Here is a 26,468-nt window from a genome sequence, read left to right on the forward strand (position 1 = left end):
TGAACACGAAATTCGAACAAACTAGTGTAATTATATAAATGAACTGTATAATGATGATAGACCCGAAGAACTGGACACTTCAGATGAAGGTCAAGGACCAGAAATACTACAATCAAAGTTATTACATGCTATAAAATTGACAAAACACAAGAAAGCCGTTAGTCCTGACAACAGCGACAGAGATGATAAAGCTCAAAAGTGAGGAAAACATTGGAATACTGGTCAAACTTTTCAATGATGTTTATTCGACTGGTGATATCCCCTCAAGATAATAACAACGTCCGAAAAACTAGCGATTATAGAATGATAAGCCTTATGAGCCACACTTTGAAAATACATATTTCTACGTATCATAGAGAAATGTGAATAAATGTAGAATCAGAGATAAATGTGAAAAAAACCAGGATGAAACACAATTTCATTTCAGAAATGGACTGGGAACCCGGGACGCACTCTTTGCACTAAATATTCTTCTTCTTAAAGTTCCCTCCCCTATCGGAGGTTGGATATCATAAAGGCTATAATGGTCACTTTATTGGCTGCTGCTCTGAACAGTTGTAAAGAACTACAGTTAAACCATTCTCTAAGGTTCCTCAGCCAGGAGATGCGTCTTCTTCCTTGGATCCTTCCTTGCATAATAATTCTCAGCAACTCATATTTTTCTCCTCTGGTAATGTGACCCAAATATTCCAGTTTTCTAGTTTTTATACTCTTCATAATTTCTAACTCCTTAACTAAATGTATTCTTGCAGAAATGCCGAGATTAGAGGAAAGTCTGCTGTATTTATTGACTATGAAAACGTCTTTGATCGAGTACGGCATCACAAATTAATCAAAATATTAAAGAATAAAGGAGTTGATAGTGAAGACGTACGAATCATAGAAAAATTATACTGGCGTCAAACAGCGACAGCTTGCATAAATGTAAAATCAACGGAAATATGTAAAATACAAACAGATATCAGACAGGGTTTGTATTATTACATTAATAATTATCAAAATTACAGCTGTAATTTTTATTTCTGTAGCTTTCTATTGGTCAGAATCTCTATGAATGAAATAATCAACTAAATTTTCAAGGTATGTTACATTAAGCTTATGGTTCCACAGTCACTGCACTCTGTGGCATCCACTTTCTTTGGCAAACACACAAATGCTGATGACAACATTTCTCTAGGGATTATTCCCGTAGTATAGATAGCGTTGAACAGTTCTACTATTATGTACAGGGGTTTCTCGTTGACCAACTTAAATAGCTCGCTTGGTAACTCATCTAGACTAGCAGATCTATTTGTTTTCATCGAGTTTAGTGCCTGACTAACCTCTGGTTTAGTTATCTCTGGTCTCTGGACCTGCATCTCCCGTTTGGCTATCTACAGATGTACTAGCTTCTCTCTAGTCATGAAAATAGTTCCTCGATGTACTCTTTCCATCGTCGCAGTTTTTGTTCTGTGTATATTTTAATATTTCCATTTTTGTCGAGCAATATATTTGAGGTTCTTCTATTTCCTACTTCTGCTAGTTCTTTTGACTTTTTTATGTAGGTTGAAGTTGTCATATATGTTTTGCAGTTCTCCTATTTCTTTACATTTTTCAGAGAAGTAGGTTTCTTTAGCTTCCTTATTTTTTCTTCTTATTTGGTTTTGAAGTTATTTATAGCGGGTCTTATTGATGGTTTTGTTTCTTTTCCATGTTCTATTTTCCTCCAAATTATGTTTCCAAGGGTACTACAGCAAAGTTGTAATTGATCTGTCTAACGGATGAGTACTTTTACGGTATTTAGTGAGGCAATAGGAAAAGCACAGTAAAAGATGTAATAATTAATCAAGGTATATTATATTTTACCTACAATATAATAATATTTTCTAAATATTTAAATTTAATAGTAAATAAACATAATTCAACTCAACTATTCAAGATCCCACATATTGATACCATCCACCAAGACGAAAAAAATGAACTCATATAAACAGTAGGTACTAATATTGCATTCAATGTTTTGTTTCATTCCTTTTTCGTCTTTGGAACAGTTCTATTAGTGACATCTTTTTGGAAGACATTTTAGATCTTGCTGTTGAAGGCACTTATAATTTACACATAAAAATATACAGTGAGGATGTTTAGATAGGACTGAATTTAATACTTTTTAAAGTGATTCGTTTGAAGAGAAGAAGTGAAATACTTTTAACATTTTTTGCTGACTTAATATGATATCGAATTCTTTCTGTTAGTGTTAGTCCACGCATATCAGTGGATTAGTGCCAATGATTTGTTGTATTCTGCAAACTTCTCTATCAGGTTCTTTATAACTAGTAAGTGGTAGATTGAGATGTAAGATGTAAGAGATAGTTAGAATATGTGATTTAGATCAGCTATGCTAGTGCCATACTCACATCTACCTGTTGAGTGTAGATGCTTCGAAAAACATGTGTTAAAATATTGTTAATAAGAAAATATCAAATTTATTCCAACCTAAATCTCCTCACTGTATTATAAAAACTACTATGACATCACATTCAGCTCATTCCTAATTAAGTTAAAAAATAAATAGATCTTTAATAAACAATAGACAAGTTCAGTTCAGAGAAGTAATCAATGATTACTAGTTTCATGTATGAATAAATAGATCTAAATCAAACTTATTCATATAATACGTTAATTAAAAGAAAAAAACTGTAACTATTACTAATTTGAGTAAATTGGAGTATATTTTGGATTTTGTCACCGTTGGCGTTCTACGGGTTGAGTTGCAGTACTATCTGGGAGATATCTTATTATATACCACTTGTGTCTTGTATCTACTGTTACTTTTCACTTTATTTTTTGACTTTTAACACCTTGTGCCGCCAAAAGGCGTTTTGCTCTACTTGAGTCAGGTGCCACTGTTGCTTTTTGGCGTTCATAAACTGGAATTCAATAGGTTCTTTCTAGATGTAAAAGGAGCCTTGAATAGTACAGGAACGGCTTCTTTAGAGGCTGTCACAGGTCTCCCTCCACCGGAGTTATATATTTTGGTGTAGCATTTACGATCATCAAGAGACTCATAGCAAATAATACTTGGAGGTCGAACTATGTACTGAATGGACTCACAAAACACTACTAGGACTATACTCTTGAGGAAACCATCTTTATGATGAACTTACATACGATGGCATCAAAAATAATCTTCACTGAGAAGATTTACACCATCTAGAGAACAAAAAGTGCCAAATATTAATGAGGACTTAATATGGTTCACTGATGAATCTAAAACTGCCAATGGACAGGAGTCTTTGGGCAGACATGTAATTATAATAAATCTTTTAGCCTAGGTCGATATACAACTATGTTCCAGGCTGAAATTTTTGCTTTGGTGTCCTACATTGATGAAATCATAGACGTTGATCTCAAAGCATAGAAAATTAAAATTTACATAGCCAAGAGGCTATTCTGGAAGTAAAGAACCAACTCACCAAACCAAATCTAATGAGGAACTGTAAAAGATCTCGTCAACAACTTGGCAAGAGATAATAAAGTGCCTTTAATATGCGTGCCGGGCCCTGAAGGGGTGCATGGAAGTGAACGAGATCTGTTGGCAAAACAAGGCTCGAGGGAAACCTTTGTAGGCCCAAAAGCTTTCAGTGGCATTACTAAAGATGCTACAAAAAACGATGCTTCAGTATCAAACAAAGAAAATACTGAACTTCTCTATTATTTAAACAACCAATTAAAGACAACGGTTGGTTGTACTGTTTCAAAAACAATGATATCTTCTCTTTTCGAGACTTATTCTACACTAGTAAGGGTATCTTCTGCTTTAAAATAAGAAATAAACATAATTAAGAAACTTCTTTCTAAAAGATAAAAATAAACAAGCGAAGTATTAGAATGAGTTTTATCCAAATAAGGCAAATCTTAATACTGATTTAGTATAATCTACAGTAAGATATATCACATTTTTCGTATTTCAAAATATCAGTTCTTTTAAAAAATATCAATATATTATAGTTATAAATAGAGACTGAAATATATCAAAATACATTTTTGTATATCTAGCATATTTTGCATAAATTTCATATTTTTACAAGAAATTGCACATATAGGCATATTTCTATGAGAAAAAAAATGTATAATGCTAATATTTTCTGAATGAAACATGCATAAACATTTTTAGTGGGACGGATTTTTCCGAAATCCAAAAGTGTCAGTGAAGCTTATAGGAATAAGTAGCTGTTAGAATCTCCGAAATTTACATTAGTTTTATTTATGGTTTTTCGAGTCTAATAGTGTAATAAAGGTGTAGGTATATTAAGGCAAATTTTAAAAGTGCATTTTTAGTGCAATTTTATTACATATGTGATCTTACATTCTGTTTTCGGTTGTATATATTCCGGTCTCTAGTTATAAACCAGTTTTCAAAGAAATAATTATGTTTTTGTTATTGGTCATTTTAATGACAATAACTTTGGTCTTTTAAGAAATCATCCTCGGAAATAATTAAAAAATATAATCTATATAAACATAGCGGCAAATTTAACGGAACACCTTAAAAATGGGACATGTTAGATGTCTCGAATTTCCTAAAGCTGTTGTCCGATTTGAGTGATTTTTTTAGTATGTTATAGGTAGCCTTATTATTTAAGAAAATCAATGTAATGATATTGTTGCTAGACAGGTGTCATTTTTTACCGGGTGTAACAATCATACTGTGTTTTTTCCTTAAAGTTCGGAACACTCTGTGGAATATTCTAGCATATATAAAATATTGAAATAACTCAATTGTATGTGGAATATTCTAGCATATATAAAATATTGAAATAACTCAATTGTAACTATGTACTTTTATATTACAAATGAGGTATGCTATTTGGTCTTGATCAATATCGTTCCAAATTTCGAGAGCTACTGTTTCTACCTCTTGTAAGGTTCTAGGAGGTGAAAAACGCTGTCGTAGACTTCTGCCAATTATGTCATACACATGTTCGATCGGTAAGATTTGGACTATGCGATGGCCAATTCAAAGTCCGAAGATTTACCTGTTGTAAATATTTGATTACAGTTTGTGAACGTGAGGTCTTGTATTATCGTGCATTAGCAAAAAATTGTTACCAATATAAGGAGCCGATACCATGGTAGCTAAGTCCCTCGCTATGTAAGATCACTGATTAAACACACTCGTCGCGGGTCAAATTCCTTGTAGCGTGTTCCATTTCCACCAAACAACAAAAAAATACTGACTTAATTGAAACTTTAAATAATAAATCTGCTAATGTTCACAACAAACCAGACACTTTTTGACTGTTGACAATTTGACATCTATTAAATTGGTAATTTCTCATAGCCTACTTTAGGCTTGTCTATTAAACTAACCAGAAAATGAGGATTTATTTATGAAAACATGACTAGTTGTTAACGTATTATCCATAATAATCAAATGAATCAAAAAAGAAAATGTTAATGAAGCCTAGGGCTACAATTGAGTTTTAATTTCAATATTTTAAATGTGCTAGAATATTTCCCGAACTTTAAGGAAAAACACAGTATATATTGATTGTTACACCCGGTATAAAAAAATGACATGTACCTGTCTAGCAACAGTAATTATTACATCGATCTTCTTAAAGAATAAGGCTATAACATACTAAAAAATCACTCAAATCGGACGACAGGTTTAGGAAATTTGACACATTTAACATGTCCCATTTTTAAGGTGTTCCGTTAATTTTGCCGCTGAGTGAAGTTGAAAATAATTATTAAGCAATTTTTTAAAAGAATCAATATTAAAATCACATAGTCTCTTTCACCAAGGCCTCCAAGGTTTATCTTCCTCAGGCTCCGCTTTCCTTACAACCAAAGACAAAGGCTTGGGTTGGCTGTACATAGACTCCATAGGCTCTGGACTATGACTGGGAGAATAATTCGAGTAACTGCTGGTCGCTGATGTGGTTGAAGCGGTTCTTTCCGGTACTATCGGCACTAATAATGGTACTGCCGCCGGTGAATACTGGGGCTGTGTTTGTAAGGTCGTAGGAAGTACCAGAGCTAAATCTCCATTCGGTAGTCTTGTCGGTACTAGTTGAACTCCAGTACCGTTACCGTTACTAAGAATAATGCCACTGCTTTGGGGTACTTGCTGTTCTAAAGGTTTTTGAGTGTTTGGAAGTATGTGAACTTGTACTTGAGGAACTTCTTGTGGTTTGGAACCTTGGCTGAGACAGTTGGCTAGATGCTGGAGTAACCTTCGTCGGACGATTGGATCTAGACCTGGAAATCTGCCGACTTCTGAAGCGCACTCGCTAAACCCTGCTCTGAATTTATTAACTACTAAGGGATCTGCTGCCGCTGACATAGCGACTTGCTGTCTTTGAAGGTTCTGTAAATGCTTGACTGTCATCTCCAGGATGTCAGCTTTTTCCAGCTTTGAATGTCTGGCAGGCTGAAAAAAAAAATAAAGTAATGTATTTTTTCAATAGTATTTACAATATGCTTTTATATTTAATGTATAATGGACAGTCGAGTCCACGATTCTTTACCCGTGCGTCATTAATACCTGACGAGATAAGATACATACTTTTTATCTAGCATCATTCTCTTCCACGCATGAAACTAAAGACAAACCAGCTACCGCCTGTTATTAAGTAAAAACACATGTTATTTTTATGAACGCTCTAGACTCAGTATATTGAAAAGAGATAGGTACAAAAAAAAGACGCTTAAGAATGTTTTTCGGATTTTAACTACAATTGGTGACATTTCTGGTTTGTTTACTTTTGTGGCTGTCAGTCTGTTAAATTTTTTGCTGTTTTTTTGCCGAATTTTTGCATTTTGTATTTTTTTATATTACACACACAGTTGTTTTAACAACTAATTTTATATTGGAGTTTGAAATTTTACGGTAAGTGTATCTTTTTGCAATTAATTTTTACAACATACAAAGCTAACCTCATTCACACAGTTACGGAATAATTGTGTTTAAGTTTTCGCCATAGTGAATAAAACAACAAAAAGAAAATAATATGTTATTGAATTTTTTATAAATTGGTTATTTATTTATTAATCACTAATGATATTTAAAGAATTTATTCTATTAATGTAGCTGTAATTCTGCACCAAAATTTTAAAGCAGTAGTAATTTTCTGTCACTTGCTGTTGCGTTTTGTAAATTTGCGATTTATTTCGTATGCTTTAAGTGATATGACGCACGTGTAAAGAACCCTAGACTCAACTGTACCTACTACAGAGTTGCTGCATAAAGTATATTTACAGTTATCTGTCAATTGTCTATGTATTTAATCTCGGTACATATTTTATTAAGAAACTTGCAAATTGATGAAATTTTGAAGATCTACAATTTTTATTTGGAGCATTTTTCTCTAAAATGTAGGTATAGGGCTTTTCATAGATTGTCATTTGTTTCGAGCTTCTGTCATGTGTCACATAATATTAATATATCTACGTCATCCATCTTTGGTTTGTGTCAAGGTATATACCAATAAGGTATGACGTAGATATATTAATATTATGTGACACATTACAGAAGCTCGACACAAATGACTGAATGAAAAGCCCTATAAGAAACGTTTTATATTCAAACAATGATTTTTTTCACTTTTTATGATTGTTTAAAAAACAGAGCAAAATCAGCTGTATCTACGTCTTCAAGGATCGGCTCCTCATATTAGTTCAGAGAAATCAGGCAAAAAAATATCCTGTTGGTGGCACAACCCCCTCCAGGCCGAAACCAAATCTTTTGAGTAGTATGGACCTCTAGATTAATAACCTATATGTTTCTTGCAGCCGATTTTGATGATATACATAGTTATAAACAAATGAAGATAAAAAAGGTAAATTTTCGCTTTTTTCGTCTATTACCAAAAAGTTAAGTATTTTAAACAAATTTGAGAGTGAGAAACAAAAACTTCAATATAGCGTTTGCTGAATATGTCTATCCTTATTGGTTGCTTAGAAAATTGCAAAATAAATCAGAAATTTTGAGATTTTATAAATATTCATAACGTATGTAAAAATTAACTTAAAACGTTCTTATTACATAGAATGCTGAGACTTCTGGTGCTTAAAGTATACCCTAAAAAGCAATTGGCCAAATAGTTTAAAAGGTATTTAATTTGTTTATCCCAAATTAATTTTTTTTGCAACGCTATAAGTCAGAAAATGATGAAGTTACAATAATACTTTGGATAGTTTATGAAAGAAGATTTATACTATTAATTTAATTAAAAAAAAATGACAAAAAATAATTCTAAATACTGCAAAATTATTTTGCAAAAACATGTGAATTAAAAAAAGTGTGAACATGTGAATGAAAAACATGTGAATTAAATAACTTTTAAACTATTTGACCAATTGCTTTGAAATTTAAAATATAATTTAAGCACCAGAAGTCTCAGCAATTCGTGTAATAAGAAGGTTCTAAGTTAATTTTTACGTAAGATGAATTTTTTTAAAAACTAAAAATTTATGATTTATTTTGTAATTTTCTAAGCAACCAATAAGGATAGACATATTCAGCGAACGCCATATTGAAATTTTTAGACGATTTATGAGTTTATTGGTCCCAAATTTGTTTAAAATGCTTAACTTTTTGGTTATAGACGAAAAAAGCGAAAATTTACCCTTTTTTGATCTCCATTTGTTTATAACTATGTATATCATCAAAATCGGCTGCAGGAAACATAAAGGTTACTAATATAGATGTCCATATTACTCAAAAAATTTGGTTTCGGGCTGGAGGGGATGTGTCATGAGAAAAATCTTATTTCTCTGGACTGGTATGCCTTGTACAAGATTTTTCCAGCTGTTTTTTTTTCTTTACCAACCTATATCTAATTTACGCGTATCTACAATTTATTTTGTGTAATTTGTTAAGATAGTTTTGCAACTGAAAAATTGATGACCTTCAACGTGCTCTCATGCGTTACATTATGTTTTTCTACAAAAAACACCTTTAATGACATGTTTTGATTTTGTGTGACAGCATCATTATAGCGAGAATATTTTAAACATTAGTTTTCATTTGATTAGTTCAAACGAAATGAGTTTATAGTAGGAGAGACACGTATGCTAAATTTGCAGTTACTCGAGCGTTATGAGGACCTATTGGGTTGTGAAGATTCGGTCCTAAACCAGAAAGAGTTAACAAGTTTTCCATTTTAGTGGGGACTTTCCATTTTTTAATTTAATTTTCCATTTCCAACAATCGTTTTTTCCGATTATAGCGCCATCTATCCATAATTCGAAAAAAATGTCTCGAATAAAAGTTACTTATTTTTACGTAAGGAATCCAAATCTGGAATAAAAAATGGGGGCTCTTATTTAAGATTTTAAAGTTAAAAAATCCACAAGGAAAAAGTTTTCCTGTAGTTGGCTGTGTACCATGTAATACAAAAAATAGTAAAATCCTTTATAAAAGGTATATTTAAAATCCCTAAAAAAGGCTACATCAAAATCACATAACTAGTTTTCGACTGGTTTACCAGTCATCATCAGTGCTTACGTGCAATGTACATGCTAACCACCAAGATATAATATAACAAAAATATGTGGGTCAAAGCCATGTAAAAGTATTCCGTCAAGGAAACATCGGTTTAAAATGCTACATTAAGCACGGATGTTTAAAGTATTTTACTAATATGCCCCAGGTAACATCTGAGCTGTGGATTTGACTTGTTCACATCACGAAAGTATAACAACAAGTGACCACTTGTTTCCTAGTGACTACTTTTACAGGGCTTTGATCCACATATTTTTGTTATATTATATCTTGGTGGATAGCATGTACATTGCACGTAAGCACTGATGATGACTGCTAAACCAGTCGAAAACTAGTTATGTGATTTTGATGTAGCCCTTTTTAGGGATTTTAAATATACCTTTTATAAAGGATTTTACTGTTTTTTTTTATTTTAAAGTTACTCTCCACCCCACCCCGGTGGGTGGTCGTTCCACCCACCGGGTGAAACGACCGGATATCTTTCAGTTTTTCGATCTGACGTTCATTTCGCGAAATATTTGCGTTTTTTGTGAAACTTTGTGTCTCACCCAGTTCCTTACGCTCAGTTCAAATCGTCAGATTTTTGAAATATACACTGTTCTGCGTGTATTTGCTTAACTTATTTTATCGACCATTTCGAGTTTTTCTAAGGATATATTTTTTTGGACCCCACTTAACGAACTCCCTTGTATTAAGAGTTCATATTTATAGGTATGGTAGGGGTACATTTACAGGGTACAAGGTTTCTCCTCATGTGATTTTCTAACGCGCTCGAGCCAGATATTGACTCTATCGAAGGAGTAGAAGAGGCACAGGCAGAAATGCCCCAAGACCAAGAGGGCATAATCACACCAACATCTCCAAGAAGAATAAGTGAGTTAATAAATCAGGAAAAGCCAAGATAGACAGAGAAATACAAAAGAAAATCAGAAAGGAAAATTGGTTTAATAAGAAATGCTGTGCAATAAAAAATCTACAAGAATTACATGACTCACATATAGGCAACTAATACGTAATATATATGAAAATGCAACTATGATAGTGCAACTAGACGAAAATACAAATCCCATCCCCATTAGGCGTGAGACAAGAAGACATAATATTGCCAAAACTTTTCAACCTAGCCTAGCCTTAGAAGACGTCTTCAAAACTACAAATTGGTCAAACTAAGGCATTAACGTTAATGGCAACAAGCTAAACCACCTCAGATTCGCTGACGACATTGTGATTACAGCGAGCTCATTCGGGGAACTGCAAATTATGATGGAGCAGGCTCTCTAAGAGTCCTAATAAGTCGACCTAAAAATGAATATGAGAAAAACAAAAATAATGACAAACACAGATGACCCCAGACGTATAACTATAAATGGCAGTGAGATAGAAAAAGCCCAGGAATATATCTACCTAGGCCAAATTCTGAAACCTGACAAAGAGAACCAAAGTGCGGAAATTACTAGGAGAACAAGACTAGCATGATCAGGATTTGGAAAACTTAGTTGGATACTTAAGAACCGCAAAATACTCCAATACCCGAGGAGCAAAGTGTTCAACCAGTGCATTCTTCCTATCAAGGTATATGGATGTCAAACCTGGATCCTCGCCAAGGCAAATATGAATAAACTAGCCACAACAGAAAGAGCAATGGAAAGAGCAATATTAGGTATACCAATGTCAGATAAAAAGAGGAACGAATGGGTAAGATTGCTAAGGATAGAGACCAATGGAAGGAGTTGGGAGAGGCCTATGTCCAAACGTGGACGATAGAAGGCAAAGAAGAAGAATGCTGATATTTCGTATTTAAGCATATATAAAAAAATGTTGCCCTTTGAGCATGTGTTCAATTATATCTAATAACATCGACTTGTAGTCGCCATGTTTTGTTAAAATAACATATTTAAACCATATATTATGGGGTTACCACTTTGAATAGTGTGCTAGTTTCAAACTACTTAGCAGAATGTAAGTATTCCCACAAGTTTTTTCATTCTAACAGTCACAATTTTAACCTTTTTGCTTTAGTCTAACGTGGAAATACTTCATTCTAGGCACTGAAGATGTTCTGAATTAGAACGAAAACGTTTTGCAATCCATTTGGATGACTTTGTAGATAGTTTTTAATAAACGATTTTATACCAGAATACAAGTTGAAGTTTTACTTCTGTATGAGTTTTTTTCATATTATAAAAAGGAAAGTTTTTCGTACTGAATAGTAATATGTCACGTACTATCAAGTAGTACAAATTAAACAAAACGCCATTTACAAAACGATTATCAGTTTATTGTTAGCTACTAGCTTTTGTAAACTGTTTAAATTATTTATGAAAATAAAGAAATCTAGGAAAATTTGCATGTGCGTCATGCGACGTCTGTGTACCGAGCTAAATCTAAAACAATTCAATGTGTAACGTCTCGTAAATCAAACAAGGTTGTTCAAAATATTTTTAACTTGATAAAGAGATCTAATAAACATACTTATTGCCGTCAGGATTTTTTAAAACAGGTGTTGTAGCACTCGTTTTTTTGCATATACTCGTCATCATCATCAATGGTGCTATAGCCCTATAAAAGAGCCTCGACTTTCTTAACTCTATTACGCTAGTCAGTTCTATCCATTGCCAACTGTTGCCAGTTTGCTGCGCCTATTTTTCTATCATCCCCATTTACACCATCCTTCCGTCTGAGTTTTGGTCTACTCCTATTTCTACTTCCCACAGGTTGCGCCTTAAGGATTTTTCTAGGAGGGTTGTTCTGCTCTAATCTTGCTAGATGTCCTGTCCATCTTAGTCTTCCTATTATTGATAAGAGATACTACATCTTTACCACCAAATATAATATGTTTATGTCTGTGGTATATCTCGTAGTTTTATCTCCTCTTCCAAACACCATTTTCACAGATGCCACCGAATATTCATCTCAAGATCCTCCGTTCAAATATAAGCAGGTTTTCATCCGCCTTGGAGATGGTCCATGTCTCCGATCCTGGATTGTATAAGGGTTTTAGATAATATGGTTGTTTTTGTTTTTTGGCTTAGGTTTCTGCTTCTCATAATCTACTCAGTCCAAAATAGCATTTGTTTGCTAGGATTATCCTTCGTTTGATTTCTTCCGTCATGAAGTTCTCCTTGGTGATCATGGTTAATACATTTACATAAAAAATTTTATGGGGGTTTTGTTCCTTTAAACCCCCCAAATGTTTTTGTACGTTCCAATTAAACTACCTATTATTGTGGTACCATTAGTTGTCAAACACAGTGTTTTTAAAACTTCTTTGCCTCTTAGTATTTTTTCGATAATCCACCTTTTATGGATATGTGGTTTCTTTTTTAATATGTTTCAAAATATACCTAAAAATGTAAATAATAAATAATAAATTTTCAAATTATTAACAGGTCTTTTTAATCGTACTTAACCAATTACAAATATGTGGTGAATTCGACAAATGAATATTCAAAATATCTCGATAAACACTGGCTTATCGAAAAGGTATTAAGAGGCAAAAAAGTTTGTGTTTAAAACTAAAACTAAAACATTGTGTTTAACTAATGGTACCACAGTAATAATTTAATTGGAACGTACACAAAAGTTTGGGAGGTTTAAAGGAACAAAACCCCCATAAAATTTTTATGGGGCGCAAAAATTTCACTATGTTTTTTAAGATGTTCCTGACATAAGAGTTCCACATGTCAATTTTCAATAAGAAATCTATACCTAATAGTTTTCGATAAATGTATTGGAAAAAATCGATTTTCATTTTGTAACTTCAAAGGGCTGTAACTTTTTTTATGTGCATATTTTTACTAAGGTAAGTTAGTTTCAATCGAACTATTTTTGGTCCCGAAACATGTGATTTAATTTATGACCTGTATTTTTGTTACGTCCTGTATAACGTATAAAAACCTAATCATATGGTTGAGAGAAAATAAACCAGTTAATTTAAAGTTGCAAGAAGAAGCCGACTCTGCTTATAATCTACGTTATCGTCATTAAAAATACTTACATCTTTTTTCATGGCGTCCAATATGAGCGTTTTCAACTCATTGAGACAGTTATTTATCCTCGCCCTCCGCCTTTTCTCCATAATAGGCTTGTTACTCTGCAAAAAAAGAAGAAAGGAAATGAGTGATCAAAAGCTGCGAAATCGTGGGAAAGAAAACGCTGCGAGACGGGACCAGTGGCGGAACATTTTTAATTATTTTGGCAGTTTGTTTATATTGGCAATTAAATATTGGCAATATCATTTTAAAGTCTTCTACTTTAAAATGTATAATATATGTCTGAATTGCCAATATAAATGACTCAGATTAAATAAATTATTAGAAGAATTGTTTACTTAGCAACAACATTTCTGTTTAATTTAGTAGTATTTTGTATTTTGACAACGACACCCGATTTGGGCGTCGAAACGTTAATAAAATTATTTTTTTCAATTTAATTGTGGCTTATTTCATATATAAATAGTTAATAATAAAAATGCCGCAAGGAAATAGCTTCAGAACAATATTTTTTTACAGAATACTATTTTAACATAAATTTGGTCTTCTTTATGTTAAGAGCTAGTCTGTATCTGTTGCTGACAATCGTATTAATATCTGTAAATCATTCAGATTATCGGTAAAAACTATGGTGTCATCTGCATCAGGGCCGCGTTTAGGTCAATTGACGCCCTAGGCAATTCTCTAGTAGCCGCCCTTCAAACATGTACCTACCAATTTTTGCAAAAAAAAATTGCAAAAATTTTTATTTAAGTAAGAATACACTAAAAATGGATTTAAACTACGATGTTTATATACCTATAACAGAAAAAATCGTCACTCCAGTTCGATCACCTCAAAGAATTCTTTTCAAAAAAAAATTTTCTTATCAAATTCGACTAATTGTTAACGCGTTTTTGCGTCATACTTGATGGGAAATTATTTTTAATTCTTGACATTTTCGAAAATGAGGTTTCAGCGGACACGTTGGCAACTGGGATGCACAAATAAATGTGCAAAGCAATGTCAAAATTAGGGAAAATATCTTTCAATCCACTTAGTGCAGTCACCGAAGGTTTTCACCTCCGATTTTGTTAAACCTCCATTGATTTTCATGAAAATTGGTGAGTAGTTAGAGGATAGCTCAAGGAACAAAGGTGGTATGATGCCAACTTGCGCTTTTACCGTGGTGGTGGATACCACCCTTTTTTAGGGGTGAAAATTATTTTTTTTTAAATGATACCATAAATCGATAGAGAGACACATTCTGAGCAAAATTTGTTATATAAAGTTATTAATATAAATCAATACTTTTTGAATTATTAAAGATCAAAGATTTTATTTTTTTCGTAAAAAAAAGCATGTTTTATCTATAGATGTTTCTCACGTATAACTCAAAAACTATAAGCTTTTGTGATTATTACCAAAATGAAAGATAATAAAAATCTGAATACACTCCTCACTTAAAGAACTAAACTAATGTTAATTAAAAGTGAGTTATGGGTAATTGAATGTATATTTTTTTCGACGAGTACGCAAATATAAGTATTCAAGCTTAAATAACAGGAAAACGATGCATTTTATAAGATATACCTGTAAAATATAATGATTTCAACAATGTTGATCGGTTTAGAATTCATATTTTTTAAAGAAAGATATAATTTAAAAAATCAGAATTTTTAAATTATCGGAATTTTCATATTTTTTTATAGTAACTCCAAAAATACTCGATATACGTAAAAACTGATATACATATGTATAACCAAATTTTAGTTTTTTCTGTATCAAATATTTTACCTTTTTACTATTTCTGTAGGGTAAAAAATAACCGAGATAGAAACGTTTAAAGCTTATATTTTGCTGCGAAAACCATGTAACCAGGGCCATTCAACTTTTTATTTTTAAAAAAGTAAGGGGTTTAAAAGATTATATTCAACGTGTGTTAATAGCCATTAAAATAAACTTTCAATGGTTTTTAGACAAACCTGATATCGTAAAAATTAACGAAGTAATTAAAAAAAAACAATAACTTTTTTGGAAAAATTTTTAAAAGATAGATTTTGAAAAATATTTGATGCATAAATTTTAATGCTATTAACTTGTTCGAGGGCTCATTTTATAGATATTTCTAACTACTTTGACAAATAAGATTATGTTATAAAATGTATCATTTTCACGTTATTTAAGCTTGAATAGGTACTTAGATTTATGTACTCGCCGAAAAAAATATACATTAAATTACCTATTATAACTCACTTTTAGTTAACATTAAAAGGTTTTTCCAGTACGGAGTTTATTTCATTTTTTATTAGCTTCAATTTTGGTAATAGTAACAATAACTTTTTGGTAAAATCTTATAGCTTGTGAGTAATTTATGAAAAATCGGTTAAAAACATGCATTTTTCTCATGAAAATTAAAATCTTTGATCTTTAATAACTCAAAAAGTTTTGATTTATTTTAATAACTTTATGTAACAATTTTTGCTTAGAATTTGTCCCTCTATCTAATTTTGGGGATATTTTTAATAAAATAATTTTCACTCCCGAGAAGGGGTGGCATCCACCTCCATGGTAAAAGCGCAAGTTGACACCATGTCTCCTTTGTTTCTTGAGATATCCTCTAACCACTCACCAATTTTCATGCAAATCGATGGAGGTTCAACGAAATCGGAGGTAATAGCTCATATCTACATTCAGTGACTGCACTAACTCTTCTTATGTCAATTACTGATTTTATTGTGATATCGAAATGATCCCTTAAGTGAATGCATTCATGTATGAATGATGTATTTTGGTCGTCTTTATTTTGTATCAGATTTTCAGTTTCTTTAATAATTTCTTCATTGCTTAATTTTAGCAAGTCTGTTAATATGTAACTAACACGAAAACGTTGATAAATCAGTCGATAAGATTCCAGACGTCTATTCAGGTGTCTTATCAGAGTGTCGATTATAATATATAATGTGTTGATTTTCATCTCATCACTAGCTGAACAGTTTAGTTCATCATCGGCCTCTTCGTCTAATTGAATTTTTCTTTTTCTCTTCTTATTTCTTTATATGTTTTATTTGTGCCCAATTTTTGGCTTAAAGTAAAGTAAGTTTTGCTAAAGTAATTTGAAAGAGCTTCATAATCTTTATTGACAGAACCCAGATCCATAATTTTTATATACAAATATTTTTTGTACAGTATTCTTGCCGCCCTCTCATAATGTGCCGCCCTAGGCAACTGCCTATATTGCCTAATGGATAAAGCTGCCCTGTGCATATCTAATGTTATTCAACCATTCACCGTTTATAATATTCCTTTCGCATAACCGTCTAAAATCTAACGCTCGGTTTCATAATCAGTTAAAGTGGACTTTAAATTTTAAGTTGGTACCTTTATCAATGCAATTCATATGGATAAATGTCAACGTTAAAGTGAACTTTAGTTAATGTTCACTTTAAGTTGATTATGAAACCAAGCGTAAAGCTTTCTTAAATACGCATTCAGAATAAATATTGAATAGCATTGGAGATAAAATACAGCCCTGTCGTACTCCTCGTTCTATTGCAATTTTATCAGTTAACTGGTCCTCTCTTTTTGATTTTGGCCGTTTGGTTGTACTTAATAAAAATGTTTCCGATAATTCTCAGATCTTTGTTCTCAGATATTTGATGTCCTTGTTGTTGTATTAGAGATGATTAAGACAATGAAATAATTATTGGTACGCCTCTGGGTGGCGCGTGCCGGCATTGGCAAAGCAGCCTGCCAAGTCGTCGTCCGTCTACCATCCCATCCTAGAAGTGATAATTTCATGGAAGTTTCTTTAATTTTAGAACCAGACTGGCCGTGATCAAATATCATTCGAGGCGGGTAAATTAGGTTGTACGATATGAAAGACTGAGAGAGACTAGCAGTCGATCATTGGATGATAGTAGTAAGTCTGGAGTATTTTTGGATGACCTCAAACTTTAATTTTTTTATCGTCCTAACTGGATAAAAACAGTAAACCAAATGTTGATCAGAATGGATTCCGTGATGAAAATTATAGAAAAAAGAACAGTCAAAAATTTACTGAACCATTTAGTGTTTGTTGACTTGGAGAAGGCCTATGATACAGTAACCTTAAAAAGATTATTTAAAATATTGGCGAAGGTAGGCCTAAGTAATGCATACATTAACGCTGTAGAGAACATATAGTCCAGGGCTCATCTGTTTTGAGATGGACGTTGAGAGGTGACTCAAATTTTTTTGCAGAAATTGCTTGAAAATAACTCAAATAATAATATGTGAGTTATCCTCCCACTCAAAATGGTCCGGAACATTGTTTAAATAATCAAAATGTCAAAATATGAAGGAAAAATTCGATTTTTTTATTGGTTTTTTGATTATAACTTTAAAACTGTTCTTTTCTGAGAAAAGTTACACTAACATAAAAGTTGCGTAATTAAATTTCCTACAATATAGAATTCGTTAAAAATTTAAAAACTAGTCACCCTTGTTGCAAAATAGCAATACTTGCGAAAAATGCCATACCAAAACAAGTATTCGCATTTTACGTTTTTCAACCATTTATGCTACACTTAGGACCTTCATATTTTACCCAGAAAAACTTTATGATATCGTAAAACAACACTGTAAATTTCGTTAAGATCGGTTTCATAGATTTTGCAAAATAAATTTTGCAATCCAGCTTTCGCAAAAAAAATTCATTTTTTAAAAATGTTGCAGGACTGAAAATACAGCAGATAGTACGTTGAATTTTTTTTTTGCTTATAGAAGTGTACTGTACCTTTCATTTGCAATTTGCAAAATTAAAATCGAATAATTACCACGAAGTCAGGAAATTTTTTAAATAAACATTAATTTTTGGTGCTACGCGCAGGACAACGGTGTTCGATTCACACAAGTTGATTTCCACCAAAATTTCTTCTAATCTTTATCTAATATATTATTTTCTTACTCTATATTTTGTTGTATTTTAATATTTTAATTCCACAAAAATCAAACTAATTTTATTATTGTTTGTGAAATATTGTTTAAACAATTGCATATGTTTAAAAATAATAAACTTTTATTCTCTAAGTTAAAATATATGAACAAAGAAAGTTTTTGCTAAAAAAAGTGTTATTTTAAAGGATAAAGTATGTGTTTTTATTTTGCAATAAACAAATTTATTTATTTATATCGAAATGTAATAAAAATTAAAATGTATCAATCATTATTAAAGGTCACTGAAATGCCCAATCAGAGCAAACTATCCGCTGTCCTTCGCGTAGCACCAATAATTAATGTTTATTTAAAAAAATTCTTGACGCCGTGGCAGTTAATCGATTTTAAGTTTGCAAATTGCAAATAAAAGGTACAGTACACTTCTATAAGCAAAAAAAAATTCAACTTGCTATCTGCTTTATTTTCAGTCCTGTAACAATTTGAAAAAACGAATTTTTCTTGCGAAAGCTGGATTTCAAAATTTATTTTGCAAAATTTATTGAACCGATCTCAATGAAATTTACAGTATTGTTTTAGTGTATTATAAAGTTTTTCTGTGTGAAATATGAAGGCCATAAGTGTAGCATAAATGGTTGAAAAAACGTAAAATGCGAATACTTGTTTTTGTATAGTTTTTTCGCAATTATTGCTATTTTGCAACAAGGGTGACTATTTTTTAAATTTATAACCAATTCTATATTGTAGGAAATTTAATTATGCAACTTTTATGTTAGTACAACTTTTCTTGGAAATGAATACTTTTAAAGTTATAATCAAAAAACGAAGAAAAAAATCGAATTTTTCCTTCATTTTTTGACATTTTGATTATTTAAGCAATGTTCCGGACCTTTTTGAGAGGGAGGATAACTCAAATATTATTATTTGAGTTATTTTCAAGCAATTTCTGCAAAAAAATTTGAGTCACCTCTCAACGTCCAAATGTACTAATATTTTTACAGATCCGCCTTGGTCTAATAGGCATAAATGCAAAAATTGCCTTTAAAATGGAGAATAAAATTTAAAAGGCATTTCCTGTCAGAAAAGGCGTGAGGCAAGGATGTCCTTTATTCCCAACTCTATTGAAAATCTACACTGCACGTCATAGAAAACGGGCACCCTAAAAAATGGGTAATTTTTGAGGTCGCGTATCTCCTAAACCTGTTGTCCGATTTAAGTGATTTTTTGAATATCTTTTAGCCTTATCCTTTTTCAATATCCCTGTAATAATATGTTTGCTAAACATTTAAATTTTCATTGTATACCGGGTGTACGAATCAAACTGTGTTTTTTCTCAAAGTTCGCAACACCCTGTGGAATATCCTAGCATTTATAAAATGCTGAAATTAAAACCCAACTATAGCTTTAGGTTTTCTTAACATTCTGGTTTTTGATTCATTCGCTTATGTTGAATAATACAAAAGTTAGGTACTTTTACAACTAGACATGTTCTTTTTCAGTACAGGGTGTTTCTAAACAAGTGGGACAAACTTTGGGGTAATTCTGCATTAAAAAATAATGACAGTTTGCTTTATAATCGTATGTCCGCAAATGCTTCGTTCCCGAGACAGAGGATGTTGAATTGTTTCTTACAAACTGACGATTTATTTATTGCTTTAAAACCGGTTGAGACATGCAAATGAAATTTGGTGGGTTTTAAGACGTAGTTATTGCACATTTTTTGACATATAATTAAGAATTTTATATTCACCAATGGCGTGCATACGGGTAATACGATCGGTCATATTACCCGTATGCACGCCAATAGTGAATATAAAATTCTTAATTGCAAGTCAAAAAATTCGCAATAACTATCTCTTAAAACCTACCAAATTTCATTTGCATATCTCAACCGGTTTTAGGACAATAAAATAAATCGTCAGTTTGTAAAAACAAATTCAACATACCGTATCTCGTAAACGAAGTTTATAAAGTAAGTTTATAAAGCAAACGATCAATATTTTTCATTCATAATTGCCCCTTAAAGTTTGTCGCACTTATTTACAAACAACCTATACTGATGAAGAACATGAATAGTTGTTAAAGTACATAACTTTTGTATTATCCAACATAAGCGAATGATTCAAAAAACAGAATGTTAAGAAAATCTGAGGCTATAGTTGGGTTTTAATTTCAGTATTTTATAAATGCTAGAATATTCCACAGGGTGTTGCGAACTTTGAGAAAAAACACAGTTTGATTCGTACACTCGGTATACAATGAAAATTTACCTGTTTAGCAAAAATATTATTACAGGGATATTAACGAAGAATAAGGCTATAACATATTGAAAAAATCACTTAAATCGGACAACAGGTTTAGGAGATACGCGACATCAAAAATGACTAATTTTTTATGGTGCCCGTTTTCTATGACGCGCAGTGCATATTCAGGGAGGAGAAAATACACATGGATGGGAATAAGACTTAGAAACAAGTATTATACCTACATAACAAAAATATTTTCTTCGCAGACGATCAAGTGATTACGGCAAACGATAAGGAAGACATGGGGATTATGATTCGAAAGTTAACCGAAGAATACGAAAATTAAATTTGTGAGTGAGAAAAAGATGCACCATTCCAGCAGTCCAATGGTGCATCTTTACTCGCACTTTCTATTGGTCAGAATCTCTATGAATGAAATAATCCAAAATAATATTGTAATTGTAATATTGTAATAATAAAAACTACTTTTGCTTGCACAGATTCACATTCAACATAATACTGAAATGCTACACATTTTGATAAAGCTAAGTACCAGTGTGCTATTTATAGACCAATCAAATAAAACTTATAATGACGATTTAACAATTTATACTTCATGTTATTCAGTTTATTCATGAATATAGTTTATAACATTAGTCAACAAGAATAACCCAGTAAACCATAAAAAGGGCCGATATGAAACTTTTATTAGATATTAAATGTGTAAATCTAGACAAAGTCATCCTGTTTGTCCCATATTTATAATTTTTTTATTGAAAGTACATATTATTTATATTGCAAATTTTTTCTTTAAATTCAAACAAATTTGAAGCGTTGAAAAACAAATAAAAATTCTAGTGATCTATAAATAGGACGGTGGTCCATAATGGATTCAAGTGTAGGTACTTTATGAACATGTCTAAAGATATGGAATTTAAAATTTCGAACTGGGAATAGAATAAAAAATACGAGAATAAGTGCGCAAACCTAATTATCTCAATCCTTAAAAAATGGCAAACAAATTTTAAGCGTTGAAAAACAAATAAAATTTTTAGTGATCTATAAATAGGACGGTGGTCTATAATAGGTTCAAGTGTGCTTTATAAACATGTCTGTAAAGATATTAGATTTAAAATTTTGAACATAGAAGAGAATAAAAATATGAGAATAAGTGCGCAACAGAGAAGACAATTTCTAGTGATCTATAAATAGGACAGTGATCTAAAATGGGTTCAAGTGTACTTTATAAATCTGTCAAAGATATTGGGGTAATTATTTAGTGTTGACTCACCGCTCCCACAAGTCTGACAACTGTATATATGGTATCTGCCTTACCTTCTTATCATTTTAAAATTAACAATTAACTGCGCTCGGCTTTAATTTTTGTATTTATCTCATTTAAAAATATGAAATTTTCACATCAATTTCAAATTATGGCCGCCATTACAGTATGCGCAGATCGCTTACGTATGGATTGGTGACAGTTTATTTCTGCAATGTTTATGTCTGCAATTGATATAATATGCAGTTTATGTCTGCAATTAATATAATATTAATTATTAATAAAATTAAAAAATTAATATATTATGTATTATACAGTACAATTTCTCAAAGGAGGAAGACCTAACCCTTCGGTCCAAACCTAACTTTCGGGTATTAGAGTGTAGAGTGTTTTGTTAATTATTAATAAAATTAAAAAAAAATAAAGCACCTTCCGTCTATTAGGCAACATTGCAGAAATAAACTGTCATCAATCCATACGTAAGCGATCTGCGCATACTGTAATGGCGGCCATAATTTGAAATTGATGTGAAAATTTCACATTTTTAAATGAGATAAATACAAAAATTAAAGCCGAGCGCAGTTAATTGTTAATTTTAAAATGATAAGAAGGTAAGGCAGATACCATATATACAGTTGTCAGACTTGTGGGAGCGGTGAGTCAACACTAAATAATTACCGATATTGGATTTGAAACTTGAATAGAATAAAAAATATGATAAGTGCGCAATAGTAATGATAATTTTCAATCCTTAAAAAATTCCCAAATTTTTCTTTTTTAAACAAATTTTAAACCTTCTAAAATAAATATATAATATACAAATAACTAAAATTTCTAGTGATCTATAAATAGTACGGTGGTCTATAATGGGTTCATGTGTACTTTATAAACATGTCTGTAAAGATATTAGATTTAAAATTTTCAACATAGAAGAGAATGAAAATATGAGAACAAGTGCGCAACAGAGGAGAAAATTTCTAGTGAACTATAAATAGGACAGTGGTCTAAAATGGGTTCAAGTGTGCTTTATAAATATGTGTATGTCCGCACAGATATTGGTTTTAAAATTTTGAACTTAAAAAAGAATAAAAAATAGAAAAAAAGAATAAGTGCGCAACACTAATGATCTCAATACTAAAAAATGGCAAATTTTTCTTTAAACTTAAACAAATAAAATTTCGAGTGATCTATAAATATGACGGTGGTTTATGATGGGTTTAAGTGTATTATAATCATATAATCATTTTTGTTTTATGATATGGGATTTAAAATTTGGAACTTAGAATAAAAAATATAATAAAAGTGCGCAACATTAAACTACTGATCTCAATACATACTTAAAAAATACTCACCCTTCTATTATCACTAATTCTCTTAACACCATTATTATTCTCGCCTGTGCCAGGGGTGTTAGATGTAGGCGTCGTACTATTTCCTTGAATCATGCTAGTACTAGTGACCGCATTCGTGGTAGTAACCATCGTAATCTTCTTAAATCACAAAACTGCACTAACCACTGCTCTCTCCGGCTTAATGACAACTGATTGCTGATTAGCTGATTGCTGCTGTCGCACGCTCCTTTTCCCACCACTACGGACTACTCAAAACGGTCGGTGAGAATGGAATACTGCAACTGCCGCATTGCAAAGTTATGCGGGAAAAAAATTTGGTCCTTCGTTGTATCACGATCCAGCATCCCATTGAAAATGCGACGTTGCCGATACCGATTTTTACCTGTGGAGGCAAGCAAATATTTGTGAATGTGCGAAAACATCTTTCTAATAAGGGATTTATTGCAATTGACAACTTTCATTTAATTTAGAGGGACTGCAAGCTGCAAGTGAGTCTAACAAAAACAGAGTATTTAGTACCAAACAGCGAGGCTCGGTTTCAAGTCCTTGTCAATGATGACGTTAACATTAATCAGGTGGAAACATTTAAATACCTGGGAGCATTGTTTGACAAGACCGGATTGGGGGAGCAGATATAAAGCAGAGAATCCGAAAAGGCAGGCAAATTGTGAGAAGCTTGAATTAATTTTGGCGGGATAAGAATATTTCTAATAAAAACAAGAAAAGGGTGGGCAGAGCAATAGTAGAGTCGGTACTGTGCTATGGCTCGGAAGTATGGACTTTCAACGCAGATCTGAAAAGGCAACTAGCCGTAGAAATGGACTATATAAGAAGAAGTGTAAGAATTTCAAGATGGGAAAGGAAAACTAACGAAGAAGTAAAAGCAAGAATGAAAGCTGAGGAAACGGTAGTAAATAGAATAGAAAGAAGATCTTTGAAATGGTTTGGACACCTATTAAGAATGCCTGAAGAACGTTGGCGTAAACAAATATTTCAATGGAGACCACCAGGAAGAAGAAAGCGGGGTAGACTGCGAACGTTGTGTGGTATTGTGGTATGCCAATGAGTCAATGTCATCTGTATATGCTAGAAGTAATTTTGATCCATTTACTGTCACTAATTTGTGCTGTTCTTACTACTTTCTCCAGGATTACATTAAAAGGAGAGGTAACTGCAGGTCTCCTTGATTTTGAGAGTTTGTTATCCAACTGTACTCTAGATCTATGTACAGCCATTTCTCTCTTAAAACCTGACCCCCCCGGAGGGAGTGTAGTGGTCGACGTGTATATTGTCCGTCGCCAAAGATCTTACATTATCTTGGCGAAACTAATACAACCTAGTGTCTCTTCTGCTGTACCTATTATACAATTATTTCAACATATTATTTCATTTTTTTCTTTCATACTTAATAGTAATGATACTAGTGAAATTACTGTCTTAAAACAATGCAGCAGGAGAAAATGTCTTTTATTTCCATGATTTACCTGAAACGCCGGCAACGTTGTATGAGACATCAGGTTCGGCGCGTTCCCATGCTTATTCGACTAAGCTCGATTCGGCTCGACCCTCTCGCTTTGAGCAGGATTTTGATGCTTACCCGCTCTTAATTATTTTTAACTAAACTCACCGTTGCCAAATCACCACAAACTTCTGGTAAACTTATTCTTAATAACTAGAACTTCTGTACTTATTCTAAGGTGACTCTCAATATTACATAAAATAATAGGTTTGTAGTCGGACTAATCAGTTTTACCAAAGCCAACCAACTCAATGTAAGAAAAAAAGGTTTAGGTTGAACTAGGTTGAACTAAAGGTTTAGGTTGAAGCATAACTACTGATGATAATGTGCTACCTGCTACCTTGCAAACATAAGCTAAAGCAATATGATATCGAACAGAACTCATCATCTTCTTCTTCTTGCAATACCCTGTCCGATTATCGAACGTTGCAGATCATATTGGCAATAAATTTATTTAGAGCAGCTCTAGACGTTTCACGTAAATTGTCAAGGTCAAGACAGCAAATTAGTTACCATTCCAATCCAGAGATGTCGCTGTCAGTCAATTCTCTTGTCATATTTAACAACTGACAGTTGACAATTAAATTAATTTGTTATTTACTTTTTATTTTACAGTTTGTGGCTTAATTATTTTATTATAGTGGTGTTACGTTTTTAATTCGATTTAATCACAATTTTAATCAAGTGTATTAACCTCCTCTCCGTTTTTATGAGTAGAATTTTTAGTTTACATTGATCATCCCGTGTTGTGTTTCTCCACATTAAAAAAAAAATAATATAATAGATCCTGAAACAGTTTATTCCAATAGACAAGTGTGTCATCAACATTTCGGACCTATATATTTTTGGAAGTTTGTAAAAGATTATAAGTAGACCAGGGCGCATCTGTAAAAATATTAGTACATTTGGACGTTGAGAGGTGACTCAAATTTTTTTGCAGAAATTGCTTGAAAATAAATCAGATAATAATATTTGAGTTATCCTCCCTCTCAAAAAGGTCCGGAACATTGTTTAAATAATCAAAATGTCAAAAAATTAAGGAAAAATTCGATTTTTTTCTTGGTTTTTTGATTATAACTTTAAAAGTATTCATTTCCGAGAAAAGTTGTACTGACATAAAAGTTGCGTAATTCAATTTTCTACAATATAAAATTGGTTAAAAATTTATAAAATGTTCACCCTTATTGCAAAATAGCAATAATTGTGAAAAAAACATACAAAAACAAGTATTCGCATTTTACCCTTTTCAACCATTTATGCTACACATAGGACCTTCATATTTTACCCTAAAAAACTTTATGATACAGTAAAATAATACTGTAAATTTCATTAAGATCAGTTCAATAGATTTTGCAAAATAAATTTTGCAATCCAGCTTTCGTAAAAAAAATTCAGTTTTTAAAAATGTTACAGGACTGAAAATAAAGCAGATAGCAAGTTGCAGATTTTTGAAGTTATACTTCTTTACCGGCGATAGAGGGTAAATTTTTATATGGGAAAACCTAGCGACCGGGCGCATGCGCATTATAACTTTGTTCTGATTGGATGTTCAAATGACATGTCAAAAATTATTCAATATGGTGGCTGTGGCACAGCTGTAGTTAGATTATTTATGGTTGTTGCGTTTTAAAATTTGTGTGAAAAGAAACAACAAACAAAAGTTAGTTAATAGT

The 26,468-nt window shown here is 32.1% G+C and overlaps 1 protein-coding gene across 1 annotated transcript; it reads right to left on the reverse strand.

Annotated features, from left to right (window-relative positions):
* Positions 1-1,817: 1,817 nt before the first annotated feature.
* LOC114324419 (protein hairy) lies at positions 1,818-23,574 on the reverse strand. Its single transcript, XM_028272260.2, has 3 exons — positions 23,277-23,574; positions 13,488-13,583; positions 1,818-6,415 (listed from the first exon to the last, which is right to left on the reverse strand). Exons 1-3 carry the CDS (start codon positions 23,403-23,405, stop codon positions 5,780-5,782), a joined length of 861 nt encoding a protein of 286 aa, XP_028128061.1. The 5' UTR covers positions 23,406-23,574; the 3' UTR covers positions 1,818-5,779.
* Positions 23,575-26,468: the final 2,894 nt, after the last annotated feature.

This window comes from Diabrotica virgifera, chromosome 3 (assembly GCF_917563875.1).
Source record: "Diabrotica virgifera virgifera chromosome 3, PGI_DIABVI_V3a".
Classification (NCBI taxonomy): Eukaryota; Metazoa; Arthropoda; class Insecta; order Coleoptera; family Chrysomelidae; genus Diabrotica; species Diabrotica virgifera.

Excerpts from the sequence above, each read along its gene's own strand:
- LOC114324419 (XM_028272260.2), bottom strand. The coding sequence starts at position 23,405 with ATGGTTACTACCACGAATGCGGTCACTAGTACTAGCATGATTCAAGGA. Across the intron at positions 13,584-23,276 it reads GAATTAGTGATAATAGAAGG|AGTAACAAGCCTATTATGGA; the intron begins GTGAGTATTTTT and ends CTTTTTTTGCAG. Across the intron at positions 6,416-13,487 it reads TGGACGCCATGAAAAAAGAT|CCTGCCAGACATTCAAAGCT; the intron begins GTAAGTATTTTT and ends TTTTTTTTTCAG.